Source organism: Anopheles coluzzii, chromosome 3, assembly GCF_943734685.1.
Source record: "Anopheles coluzzii chromosome 3, AcolN3, whole genome shotgun sequence".
In the NCBI taxonomy this organism is placed as follows: Eukaryota; Metazoa; Arthropoda; class Insecta; order Diptera; family Culicidae; genus Anopheles; species Anopheles coluzzii.
This window is the reverse complement of record NC_064671.1, coordinates 6,968,249-6,982,241: the sequence shown is the minus strand read 5'-3', so window position 1 is coordinate 6,982,241 and position 13,993 is coordinate 6,968,249. Positions and strand designations below refer to the sequence as shown.

At 45.9% G+C, this 13,993-nt stretch overlaps 1 protein-coding gene and 1 non-coding gene across 8 annotated transcripts in view; one reads left to right on the top strand and one right to left on the bottom strand.

Annotated features, from left to right (window-relative positions):
* Positions 1–13,993, bottom strand: part of LOC120957042 (uncharacterized) — a 117,924-nt gene that overhangs the window by 58,849 nt on the left and 45,082 nt on the right. For 5 of the 7 annotated variants that reach the window (XM_049609120.1, XM_049609119.1, XM_049609121.1 and 2 more), the window contains one exon: positions 10,876–11,100. In XM_049609120.1, the coding sequence (XP_049465077.1) occupies positions 10,876–10,900 (25 nt within the window). In that variant the 5' untranslated portion in view covers positions 10,901–11,100. Of the gene's footprint in view, positions 1–1,923; positions 3,199–3,822; positions 4,551–10,875; positions 11,101–13,993 lie in introns of those variants that run through there. The other 2 variants (XM_049609122.1, XM_040378969.2) reach the window with 2 other exon arrangements.
* Trnaw-cca (transfer RNA tryptophan (anticodon CCA)) lies at positions 12,838–12,909 on the top strand. The gene has a single exon. It is a non-coding gene; the product is annotated as a tRNA-Trp (tRNA).

The following is a 13,993-nucleotide window of genomic DNA, read 5'->3' as shown; positions in this document are numbered from 1 at the left end:
GAGCTCCGGAGCGTGCATGCATGCAAGTGATAAAGGGAGAAGCTTTTTAGACAACTACACTAGCGTGTGACTATTTTAAACAAATCCTCAATCATTGCTTTCGTTTCTGTTTGCCTATTTCGTGACCCATTTGCAATTTTTAATGCCCCTTTTCACCACACAGCTAATGAGGTCACTTGAATTATTGTGGTTGTTGAGAGAGCTAGTGAGCTCAAGTGGCCTGTCAATCGATCGGATTCAGTCCTCCGCCACAGACCGTGCGTCATTAGATGCCAATTAGTCGATTACGAGTTTTATTTTCCTGCTGGTTTTGCGGTTGCTCTCGGAAGCGGATTATAGTCTAAGCTGTGACGGTTGTCCGAACACTTTGCTGATTAATACTCTGTTGCGCTTGCTGCGAGTGAAACCATGCTTGAGTAAGTCAATAATGAAATTGCTCACTTTGAAGGTGTTGCATGACATTTACTGCCAATTCTAGACCACCATAAAAAGGGCTTGATATTTCAATCATCCAACGATGACAGTGTGTGCAACACAAACAGCAAGAACAAGCCACCAAAAATACGGTTCCATGCTAACCTTTGACCCATTCCGATCGTTACTCATACGGCTGGAAACGTTTTCCTGTTTCACCTTTTATTAGATTTTTCACTCCTAAAAAGGGACCGACCACGAATTGTTTCACTTTCTCTCGACACACTCCACCCCATACGTGATCATTAGTGAAGCGAAAGATGTATGTTCATATATCTGCAACCATTGAGTACGGAAATGGAAGGCGAAAGCTACACGCGCTACGCTCTGCCCGCTAACCCGATAAACAGACGCCAAAATAGCACCCTGGAGGGTCGTAACTCTGCTCATTGTCTCCACACAGTACCGCACAGGCATGCAGGCATATCAAACCGCGCCAATGCTGTGCGAGTTCCCTTCACAGAGAGAGAGAGAGAGAGAGAGAGAGAGAGAGAGAGAAAAAAAACAACAGTGAAGCATCCGCATACAACCACACGCCGCCGGGGCTTTCTCTCCGGTGTGTTAAATCGAACAAAAACCAGATGATATACGGTTTGTAACCGATTATGTATTGCACCATAAAATATCACGCAACAACAATTTCGTAAATGCACACACCCTACGGAAGCGGGTGGGCTTCTTGCGCTTGGGTGGAAAAAAACGGGGTTAAGGGATTTAAAGCATCAGTGAAAGACACGCGTTTATTGCGCGTGATAGGATTGGCTGGTTGGCTTCAGTCTAAATCCCGTACTACATACACACACACACAGACACACAGACACTCGGATGAGAAAGGACTTTCCACCATTTTGGCTACCGAAATTGTTAGGGTATATATGTGAGTGTGTGTGTGTGTGTATGTAAGCCGGTTGATTTAGTTTTGAAATTTAAATTACGACCTTTGGGTCGTTATTAATCTTGTTTTACTGTTTACTGCGAGGGAATGCGAATGAAGCAAATTAATTTTAAGTACATGCGGACTGCGTGTGTAATTTATGCTTCGTATGACCGTGTGGGTGTTCGGGCAAAATATCCACGAGCAAGCGTGTCCTTTTAGGTCGAGTCATAATGTAATCAAAATAACATAACTCCCTTTCTTGCGCATTTCATCGCTCATTTGATTCATCCTAAACGTAAGCAATTTGCAATACAAAACGCCTGAAGCTATGCAATTGGGCTTGCACAATAATCTTATTATGGCATTATTTAAAGCGCTTTAAACTCAAACCCTTTTTTGTGCCGATTAACCCTATTGCCAATACCCACATGTTTGTGTAATTGTAATCCCTTATCGCGAAAACCACCGATAAAGGTGATAAATAATTTAAGCCAGCAAGTGATAGCACCGACAGCTCCCCATCCCCCGAGTACGTCAGGTTCAGTGTGTTGAAAGTGTTGAAAGCAATTTACCTGATGTCACTCAGCCCGCCCGGCTGGGACAATGGGAGCTATGAGGAGCTTGCAGAAAGCTTGCTTGTCGCTAAGAATTTCGTCCTGTTTTGTTACTGGCGTATTATACACCCTGTGGTACCGAGCCTTGCTCGCTCGCTTTGCTCTTCCTTTCTTTGTTATCACATCCTGGAGCGGGCTTTTGTTTTTTTTTGCCACTTAGAATTTATATTGTTTCACCGACCGTTTGCTGTTGAATGCTGATGAAAACTAGCTGTCGACACAAGGGGCTTAGCGATTTCAATAATCCTAATGAAAACCTTCTCGCTTACGCTTCTCCTGACGTTGCGTGGCTGCCCCTTTGGGGAGGCCAGGAAACCTTTCACTTGCGTTATTTTCCTCTGGGAATCATACTTTAACTCACACACACACACACACAACACACACACTAGCACTTGCTGAGGGGAGTACACTCGACCGAACCAATCGTCATTTGATTAGCCGACACATCGGGGCAGAGCGCATCCGAAGCTGTCCTTTCCTTCCTGGAATGGCAAAGCAAACCGGCCGGGCTGTTCCGTAAACTTTCCGGTCGCGAGGCCTTGCTGCATCAACCCGAGCAGCCACCGAGCGGGCCAGCAACGAGTAACGAGATATTTGACACTCAATGTGTTCCGGTAACTTTTATGAATAATTCATCGTCCTCTCAGCTGCTCCGGCTGGCCGCCCTGCGTCCCGCACGCTTCAAGGACAGGCGCGAGCGCGCCTTTCAATGAAGGTGTCACACTCGTTTTGCGACGCAAACGACGGCGCCAACTGACGATAGGAAAATTGATTGAGTCAGTGAGACGAAGAAGAAGCATGTGATCAAGCGGTACATGAGAGAAAGAGAGAAAGGAAGCTTGAGAGAGAGAGAGACAGAGATGGGTCTAGTAGTAATCAAAAAGGGTTTGGATTGTTGGACGAAGGAATCAAAAAGTTAATCTCGCCAATTTTCCCACTTTTCCTCTGCTTGTTCACCTGCCGAAGTGAGGGTTGGGTTGGCAAGTGGAAGTGACGTACGCAAAGAAAGTTATTCCTTCACACACACACACACAAAATACCGAGCCAGATGGTCAAACCGCATAATGCGCTGGAAAAGAGGGAAAGAGAAACGCAAAAAACGCGGGGAAGACAAAATTTGAAAAATGTTGACAGAACTTTATGTCGTCATGAAATAATGACTTTTCCTTAACCTTCATTTGTGCCACCGGGTGGTGGGCACGAGGACAGACCGGGTGGTAGGTACGTGGGGTGAGGATTCCACACACAAAAAAAACGAGAAATGGAAAAGCAAAAGATACAAACAAGAGCAACAAATACGGAGAAAGGTATGTTGGTTCCGGCTAGCATTTGCTAGATGCAAAACAATAGGACCTCCCCCCCGGGGGAAAGGTGTGTGTGTGTGCGTAGAAGGCAAGAAAAGGCATTTTTCATTTTCTGCTTGCTTCTTTTTCTCCCACCGACGTTAAATGAGCCATGAAAATGGAAACTTCTTTTTTTTTTCTTCTGCACGCTTGCCATTAGATCATTTCACGAGCTTTTTTGGTATGGTTTTGTCTAGTTATGCTTGAATCACTTGGTAGGAAGGTTTTCCATCTTCGTAAAAGGTCACAGCTTGTTAGCTAGCAGGATCGGTGCAATGAAATTTCAAACTTCCCACAATGTGACGCACGATGTTTTTTGTTCAATTCTGCCCGTGCTCCCGGGGTTTTTTACAGGTCGTGACTTTTCCGCCTCACGTATGGCAACAGATTACGCCTGAATTGCCCCGTAACCCATCGAACGCGTACACACACACGCACGCACTCGGGATATTCCACAGCTTAGTTTCCTTTTGCTGGCAGATTGCCAGCACAAGCACAAGAATGGATGACACACCGTTTGGGTCGGAAAAGCGCTTCACACAAACTGCCACACACACACACACACGCGAAGAGAATCCATCTTCTTCACGCACGAGAGCACACACGGCGCACGGGTTTGGGCACGAATAGTGTTCGACTCCACACGGCACACACACGGCACGGCGAAGAATGACGCCCCGTGCAGGTACGTGTTTTCCGACCGCCGTGACGTCACTCACTAAGACCGCTCGCAGCGAAACGCCACACACCGTGTGTGTGGGACGATCATCGCCTGAAGACAACAAACGTGACACACACACACACACTGAGTCGCCCGTGTGCGGAGAGGAAATTGTGCGATAACTCACACAACGATGTGAAGGATGTGCTTTAACCGGGCGGGAGCAGCATGCACATGGTGCCTGGGGTTTTTCACTTCCGTGTCCAGCAAAAAACCGTGCCACACTGCACTATGTTTCCCATTGGTAGTGAGACTTTCGTCAGTCCGCTCCGCGGTGCGTGGTGAGATGAAACCGTTTTGCGTGAGAACGTTGTGTTGTTGTGGGATGACAGCAGCAGATAGGATAGTAGGCGAGATGAGGGTGAAGGATGATTCATCTCACGCGACATGGCTCACACCGTGGCAGCGCTCATCACTTTTCCAGGTGAGGTTTGGTTCTCTAGCATTGGCTAGGATTCTCTCGCGACGTTACTCCTCTGCTTACTATCGGGATAGTCCCTCTCCGGGCAGGGAGATATATCAATTGGCTGTGGATGTTGACGCTAACCAACGACCGGTTTGGTTCAAGATGGTAAGACAATTTGATAAGATGCTTAAAGTTGTTCAAGAATTTGTTCCAATAAAATCATATAAAACTTCATTAAATCAGTTAATTAAGTTCAATATATCGGTCTCTTCTATTATTTAACAGCCTGTATAACAATTACTCCTCAACGTACCACAGCACAAAACACTCACGAAACACGGTGACCCTTCGAATGGGTTAATGGGGCGAAGTAGATTCCAACAATGTCCACGCCAGCCCATGGCAAAGAGCCAAAAATATTGGAATCATTGTGCAGGGAGCGAAAGAAGAGAGTGCAATAAAATAACGCAAACCGAGAGCGAGCTACTACAAAAGCCAGCCAGCATTTGTTTGGCTTGTGCATTCACGCAACCAAACACACCACACTGACACACTGACACACACACACACACACACACACACACACACACACACACACACACACACACACACACACACACACACACACACACACACACACACACACACACACACACACACACAGATTGGTGCTCCTCGGACCAAAACAATAACAGTCGTAGATGCCCCACGATTCGGATACTGTCAATCCTGTCAATGTTGTTCGTCTCCGGCTTCGGTTGGTTCGGCGGGAGAGACGGGGTGCAGCAGGAGCAGCAGCAACAGCAGGCAGAGAGCGCAAGCTTTTACACGAGCGCAAACACTCATCTGCCAAGCAGAGTGTGTCTGCCCTCCGCTCACCAACACACCAGCGAACGAACGCGTGCGGAGAGCGTGAGAGCGAGAGAGCTGCTCTGTGGCAGACTCTCGCGCCACCCAGCCGTACGATATTCACCACAGCATCCACGAGGACGCAGGGAGGATGCAGGCGCCGCAGCAACAACAAACTCACCACAAAACAGATGAGCTATTTCGGGCCTGCGTTCGGGCTTTTCGGTCTCGTTTTGTGTCCTCCATCCTGGTGGTGGGAATGGAGTGGTGAATGTCTGACGGGCCGGGACGGTCAACCGTGAAGCAGTGAAGCAGCGTGTGTAGCATGTGTTTGTGTGTCCGGGCGTTTCTTCCATTCCATTCTGAAGCAGCGGCCCGCTCGCACGTACACTAAAACACACGCGTTTCGAATACGGGCACCAATACTAGGGCGGATGCAATGTTGCCAAACAGCATCCGGGCCGTGTGGGAGGTTTCGATGGGGATGTTTTTGCTCCTTGCTTCTTCTTTGCGGTGTGTGCTTTTTTGAAGGTTAATAGGGAGAGGAGGCTCGACTGGAAATGGTTCGTAAAATTATTAGCCCCGCATGGTGGATTATATTGGAAAACGTTCTTATTAAATTCCAGGCGTTTCCTTTAATGCGAATTTAAGAAGCACCAGGCGTCTCCATAGTTTTTTTTAAATTTTTTTAGTTATTTATTTTTATTTTTGACTCATTTAAAGATTTAAAATAAATAATAAAACTTTGGAAAAAATCTCCTTTTCAACTGCAAATATTAAAATAGAGAACTAAAACCAAGACAAAGACATAAATATTCACAAGTAAAAGGACCTTTTTTATGGGTTCTTGCTGATTTGCACTATTCATAACGACATTATAAAGCATCGAATGCAATAAATAATTTTGAAAAATAGAATTAAGTGGAAGTTACGAGCAATCATTTTTAATGACCACTTGCTGTCCAATTCAACATTGTCATTCAAAGCATTATATCAATTACTACACACCCACTTTAAACCCGTTTCCCTCCATTGAATCCGTTGCACCTAATGCCCCCATCAAAAGGACCAATCCGAACAAAAAGCTTGTTAATCTGTGTGGTACCATTTGGCCCCAGATCGGCATGCACTTGTTGAGCAAGGGCGGAGCCAAAGCGTGCACTCGCTTAGAACAATACTCGATGCCAAGCGCTTCACACCTGCGAAAAGCCCATTAACGGCTTTACCCAACCCCCTCCCCCCCCCCCCCCCCCCATTTGCAGGAGAGCCGCATTGTTCAACCGCATCCATCAAAACCAGTCGACGTGCCAGAGCCCGGGCTCTGCTGCATCAACTCCCCCGTACCGTAAGATCAATGGCACCGTCCCCGGAATCGGGAATAAAGGGCACCCAGTGCACAATGCACAGCAGGGTGCAGCTGATATTCCGATATGCATACCGGATCTGCTCTCCCTCTTGCTCTTGGCTTTGCTCTCGTTGACTGTAGTGAATTCCATTGAAAAAACATTTCCCTCTGTATTGTGTGTAAAATACCGATGCATTATTGCAATAACGAAGCGCAAACGGAGGCAATACTTCTTACACCCGCCCAAAACCGAACCCTCCGGCTATAAATTGTCGTTGCACTCTTACAGGGGCGCCCCCATTTTGCGTCATCACCCTTTGACGTGTGAGACACGTGGCAATAGTGAAACCGAACGCAAAAAGGAAATGCAAATGCGGTACCGACCGCTGCCGACTGCTCGATTGATATCGGAATGAAAGCATCGATGCATAATCAGCAGTTTTCACAGCAGCACCGGCGCCCGTTCCCGATTTTTACTGCAGCACGTACGCCAGCGGCCAGAGCCCGAGACACAGCTGCACCGAAACGACCGCGTGCGCCGGCAGGAAGTGTATCCTTACGACGTGGTGCCTGCTAGCCTTCGGCACTGACTGCCAGCTTCGTTACGTGACCCAAGCGTGCGGGTGGTGGCAGCATGGGCGAAACGAACGAGTCAGAATGCGCTTTCGTGTCGCATTCAAATGCACTCGAGATCGATTTTGTTATAAAGCGATGCTACAGAAGCGGTCAAAAGAAAGGGCATACAGAGGCGAAAGGGAAGAACAACTTCGCTTTGGTGTGTGGTGAATGGAAATGTGAATAAACAGGAGCAAGTTACACCAAACGACAATTGGGCAAATTATGAACACACATCTACCCTGCAAACATGAAGTCAAACTAGCAGCAAATCGATTGTCAGCTCGTTCCTTTTCAAATCAGCGGTTGGTAAAAGTAGCTGGAAATTCCCACTTTTTGTTGCCAACTTTAGTAAGCTTTTCAGCGTTCTGCACAATGCACTCACATCATAATTTCTATTGCACCACCAGACCAGAAGCTTTTCATTCGCATGGGGAAAAAGCAACAGCAACAAAAAACGAAATATAGTTAAATTGTTGTCCCCACCAAAGCGTTGATCGTGTGCATATGCTACACGTGGACAGCAAAAACACGTTCGTTCGCTAATTATCCTGCCCAGTGAACGTACAATCACATACACGCGCGCGTGGGGGTTTGGCGAGAGTTTCGTTTGTGTAAGCAATTAATTTTCCGCAGAATGCACCCGATTGTATGTGTGCGTGTATCAGTCAGTTTGGTGGTGGTTAATTTTCGTGAGGTGAGAAAATGGGGGAGAACCCCCGCAAACGTTTGCAACGAGTGTTGATGGACGCTAGGGACACGATTACGTGGTTAGCAAAATTAAACTACTGTTTGCTTTAGGGAGCCGCGTGCTGAGCGCATGCATTCGGTTCGCTGCACTCTGATCGATCGATGGCAAGCCATAGTTGGTACAAATTAAACGAACGCTTCATGAATATTATCACAATGTTGTTTTAGTGTGTGTGTATGTGTGTGTGTGTGTGTGTGTGTGTGTGTGTTTTTTTTTTTTTTTTGGCTCATAATTAACACAAAATATTAACCAAAAACAGGAGACAACACCACACAAAATGAATAGCCAGATCATGGAAGGAAGATTACAAACTATTTGTGACAACAGTTTTTGTCAAAAACATCCCCTGTTCCTGAGGGCAATGGAGCTAAAAAACTACAAAATGTTGCTGATACCTTGAAGAAACTTACTGGTTTTATAAAATTCTTGAGAAATATTGCATCATGTTAACAGACGTTTCAGCTAAGCTGCATACCCATGATGACTCTATTTTTATGCAAAATTTATTAAAGTTGGTCAACAACACATCAACGGGCAATCAAATGCCTAAAAGCTGCTTCATTAAGCCACTTTGACACCAAAGGTGACAACAGCGGCTGCACTACAAGCGATAGAAAATAATAAAGCCCAGCTTACGCTCATGGTCAGCTGCTCGAGCTTTGAAGCTCACTTGCAGGCGCGTCAAGAGCCCAGCTCTTCATTAGGGTAATTATTTCACATGGTTCAAGTGGCAAAAAACGGATACCAAAGCCAGTGTCAAGCACATCAAAGTGTGCCGAGGATCGAGATATAAGGTTGAGCTCGAGTTTCAACGTTCCCAGGGCAACCACTAATCTCCCGATCCACACGTTCTGGGTGAAGCTCCCAGAACCCTCCCCGATAGCGATGGTTGTGATTGTTGAGAAGCTTTTAGCTGACCAAACACATGGTGCCAGCGTGAAATAAAATTTAAAAAAATCCCTCTTGAGTGAGAAAAACACTCTAAAACTCGTCACTTGGTAGGATGTAGAGGTGCTGCTGCTACTGCTACTGCTGGTCACCCTGGAGATGAAATTTAATTTTTCTGCGTACGTGAAACATTAATTAGCCTAATTACCGTGCAGCAGCACACCAACGAGCGCTCCCTCGAGTGCGGATAAGCGAGCCGGATAATGGCATGAGCAACAGCACAACAAGTACAGCGAAAAACAGGCTTCTGCAGCTAATGTTCAACACCCATCTCGCGGGTTCAAGTGCGTTTCGTCGTTATACACGACCGTCCGACGCGACCAAGCAAACCGATGCTGCCTGCCACTGTGTGTTCGAGCCGGGATTAGATCAATGCTCCTGTGCCGAGGTGTCTCGGTGTCGCGTTAGCGTTACGAACTGTGCCGGCCGGCCCGCACCGAGGGGGGCGTTCGTGATACGCCCCGTTTGAATTCAGCTGAGATGTGACATGCTTTTCGCAGTGCACCGGAAAACGAGCCGGTCTCGCAGCAGGCGACAGTGTCGACACCCCGGTCCTTCTTTCTTTCTTTCCATCTGCCAGAATGGAAATTGGCAAGCGCGTGAAATTATGCCTCAGGGTCGGACCGGTGACATCGCTGTCGACGGTGGTGTATGTGTACGAGGGGGTGTTCTACTTTAATACGATTTGACACGGCGGATAGTACCCGGCATTCATCAGGTTGTCGTTAGCAACCGTGTTGGGGCGTACGTGTGGTTGAGCGGATCTTTTGGTTGGTTGTTTTATCCCTTTTAGCTCATTTTGCTGGTTGAGTTTGAAGGCTTACCTCCCGAGAGCACTCTCAATTTCTCGATTTAAATTTGAAAACTAAAGTAGTCTGCTAGAATGATATAAATTTATTATATTTTAAGGACATTTTTTGTACAAAAATACTTAAGAATATCTGCTTCTGGTCCTTGTTAATCCTAATCAATGGAATTATATTCACTCTAGAAAAGGCCAAAGCATCCCAAGCCTGAGAGGCTATGCCAAACATTCCAATAATTCCAGTAATCAGGTATGTGAGCTTACGGTCCGGGCAATAAATTTCCACAATCACCACAACGTGCAAGACCACCTCGCAGGCGCGCTTAATCCCACACACTCAGCAAAATGACTATCCACTTAAGGGTTTAGTCTACGGAAAAGTGCTTACTTCCTGGTCCATTACTCATGCCGCAGAAATCAAAAGACCACATATACCCCCACCAATAAAGAAAAAAAAACAAAAACAAATAGGCCTGAAATCCACCACTCAGCAAGCCGACCAGAATTAATGATGTAATTGTAAGCACAAACAATCAAAAGCGAAAACCTACGTCGGAAAAGAGAAAAAAACATACACACGCCACTAAACCATAAAAAGCTTCCCACCTTCGCCTGCAAGAAGCCCTTCCTAGAATGATGATCATCACCATCATTACCATTATCATCGATCAATGTGTGTTTCAGGTCCAAGTCCCAAGTGCTTTTGAAACTGCTCAGAGACTTGGGAGAGAATTGTGGGAGAAGAGAGAGAGAGAAAAAGGACTGGAAAAAAAAAACAAAGGTATCCTTCCCGGTCGGAAGTGCTCCGTCGTCACGTTCGTTTCAATATTTGAATCAATATTTTTTCACACTCAACCTCATCGTGGCGTGGCGTGTTTTAGGGATCAACGGAAATCGCCGATCCCAAATCGAGTGGAACAGGGAAAGACGAAGGAAGATGGCCTGACGCACACACACAATGGCCGTTTTGCCCTGCGTTGTGTACACATCAGCCACCATTTACAAACAGGAAATCATACCGACCCCGAATGGTCCGTGTCCCGGATGGACGGCGTATCCTTTGAGTTTCATAAATCTCAGTCCCTGCTGCCAGCAGCCTCGAGCTCCCGCCATTCGATTCCACTTACCTCCGGTTCGCATCGTGGCCGCCATGTTTGCTGATTATTTCTGACGTTTCCTGGTTGGCTGGATGGTTTTCGGTTTGAGTGAAGCCCGTTTGCCGACTCGTTTAGACCGTTGATTGGGTAGGCAGAGAAAAAAACCCTGCTTTTATTTTATCCTTAAAGCGTTTTGTTTGTTTGTTTTTGCTCTGATCTCCTCTCTTCCTCTGCTGGATTAGCCGCGCTGAAGCCCTGAAATAAGAAACGAGAAACATTATTAACAGTCAATCGGTGTAAGGAATCGATGGGACAAGTGTGAAAGATCAACATAAAACATTGTGCCACCATCGAGGGATCGCAAATTGGTGAGTTGATTTAGCGTCTGATTTGCTTCCGTCAGCTTCGATCGATCATTTTCCCCAAATTGAGCTCCGTTGCTCGCCCACATCCCGAATGATTTACCGAATGTTTACTACGGGCCTCTTCGACGCGGTTGGGAAAGGGCCCCGTGAATCCAAAGCTGACACCATTTTGGGGGAGGTTTATGAGCACTAAATTCCCTGCCTGACCTGCCCGAGAACGAAAGTATCACATTACATTACACTAAACTGGCCCTCGGTTGGATCCGTTCCACAGGCACCTGCCGAGGCGGGCAATTCCCATAAAGAAGTGAATTGCCGTGATTCTCCCGGCCCGTGGTCGTTTCTTTCTGCACCGAGGCAATCGTTTGACGGTCATCGTTATTGTGCGATTTCGGACCACTTGGGCAATGATGAAACCGATCGGCGGAAACCAAATCACTGTCCATTTGAAAGAAAATCGTGTTCCATCTTTCGATAATGGTGGTCGGTAAGAATCTATTGCCCGTAATGGGGCATTGATTTTGGCAGTGGCAAAGCGGTAAATGCGTGATTTGCGGTGTTTTATTACATCAAATAGTTTGTTTTATTGTGCTTTCTTGTGTAACAGTCTATATATCTTGTATTTAAAGTGTGATGGAAATGCGTCTCAAACTGTGTAACTCATTTTAATGTTCTAACATAAAATTTAAATGAAAATTTCCAGCTCCATTCAGACAAAATGTGGCAAAATATATCACAAAACATAAACGTTCTTGGAATCGCGCATTTCGGTTTAATTACAGGATCTTTTTAATTTAAATTCTCACCCCGAAGCAAAGTACGAGCTCCATTACGATAATCTGGAAAAATTACGAAAATCTTCCTTCTACGAAAAGAAGATAAATTTAAACAGTGCTGATGAGCGGGAGCGAACAAAAGCAAAACAAAAAGCGCCAGTAAAACGATACGAACGGTGCAAACATTTGTCCTCGCAAACAACTACGTAAACAAACGGAATCCTTCCCGTGAAAGGATAATGGGCAATGCTCGGCCTGTGCCCGGACGATAAAAGGTGGAAAGATACTCGTAACATTTCACAAACAGCACGAAAAGGAACCGGTTTGCAATGGGAATCGAACGAACCGGTGCGGGAAGGGCGTCGGCAGACGGGAAACGGTACTGCTTTAGCTTATAATTAATGGTATCTCACTAGCAGTGACACATTTTTCCCATTCCTTGTCTCCCATCTTGACCATCGTGGGAAGCAAGTTTCAGTGGAGGTGCGAGTAAGTTACAGCAGAATTGTACGTAATTTTTATTTCAGCGTCAGAGCAAACAGCTGCAATTTTTCTCGTAATTAAGTAATTTAAAGAAATACGATTGAATTTATTTTCTTGCATTTTAAGCCACATATTAGGCGAATAAATTATTTTGGCTAAAACAAACCTGTATTTACATTCATCTTAAGAAAATTTAAATAAATCTCTTACTTAGGTAAACCACAAGAATTCTATAAACAGTAATCAATATAATAAAATTTAAAAGTAGACGAACGTCTACTTAGCCTTGGATGCTATTTTACTCGTGCGCTTTTTTTAGATATCTACCCAACAACCTAATCCATTACTAGCGGCTCACCCACATCGAAGACTCCGTGGCGCAACGGTAGCGCGTCTGACTCCAGATCAGAAGGTTGCGTGTTCAAATCACGTCGGGGTCAATCAACGAGCAAATCTTTTTTCATCATTTTACCGACATCTTCTGGAGTTCCATCGAGTGTTATTTCTCATCCATTTCATAGAGCCAATTTCGCTCGATTACTTTTCAACCTTGCTTATCTTAATCAAATCTGGCAGGATGGAAGCCTGCTCTGTTATTGCAACAACAACAAAAGAACACACAAAAACATTGCTCTACATTTTTTCCTACTACCTTCCCGTGCAGTGCTCGAATTGATGTTTAACGTACGGCGCAAAGGCGAAAACAAAACAAAAGCATAGAACCTACGGTTTAATTAAATTATCAACGAACGTATAAATAACCTGCGCTCGGCGCGTTCGTACGGCAACCGCGGCACACTGCGCGTTCATATAGCACACGCACACTCATGAATAACGCAGCGACAGCGCAGGGAGGCGTATCATCGTTCGGTGTAAAGATAACGCGTGAACAAACCGTCGAGTGTGTCCCACACGGGGGGTCCGACCGTTACGTGCTCGCGTGACCAGTAGCAAGTAGTGAACGGTTCTTTCGGATGAATTAGTACGAACCGAAGGCGAACCAAAAGCCACAGTGCGTAACAAATTGCTTTGCCGGACTGTAGATGTTATTTGTTGTGTTTTGTTGTTATGTTTTTGTTTGTTTAGTTAAGACATTCCGGGTGCTTCTGTGTATTAAAGAACCACCATTAACTACAACTATCAAAATATTGAATGCACCTAATACAATTTTCAACACTGTACGCTTACTTGCAATGAATGAAGAAAGATGTTTACCTAGCCCCGCTGACCCTCTCCTGCACTGTTGTTTAGATCGTTTGCAATAACACACACACTCCCAACACCTCGCTCTGTTACGCGTGCCTGCACTGGTGGACACTCGCACCGACGTCACTGCTAGCCACTGTGCTGTGAAGTGAGGCGCAACCAGCCTCCGCTACCAAAACCGTCCCATCAATCATCAACTCTTGGACGTGTCGTCCCATCGCGGCCGGCGTGCTCAAGGAAGCTTAATCGTGCTCACTCCGTGTGCCCGTGTGTGCGTCACGTCACGGTGGTGAATAACGTCCCTACAGCTCGTTGCCT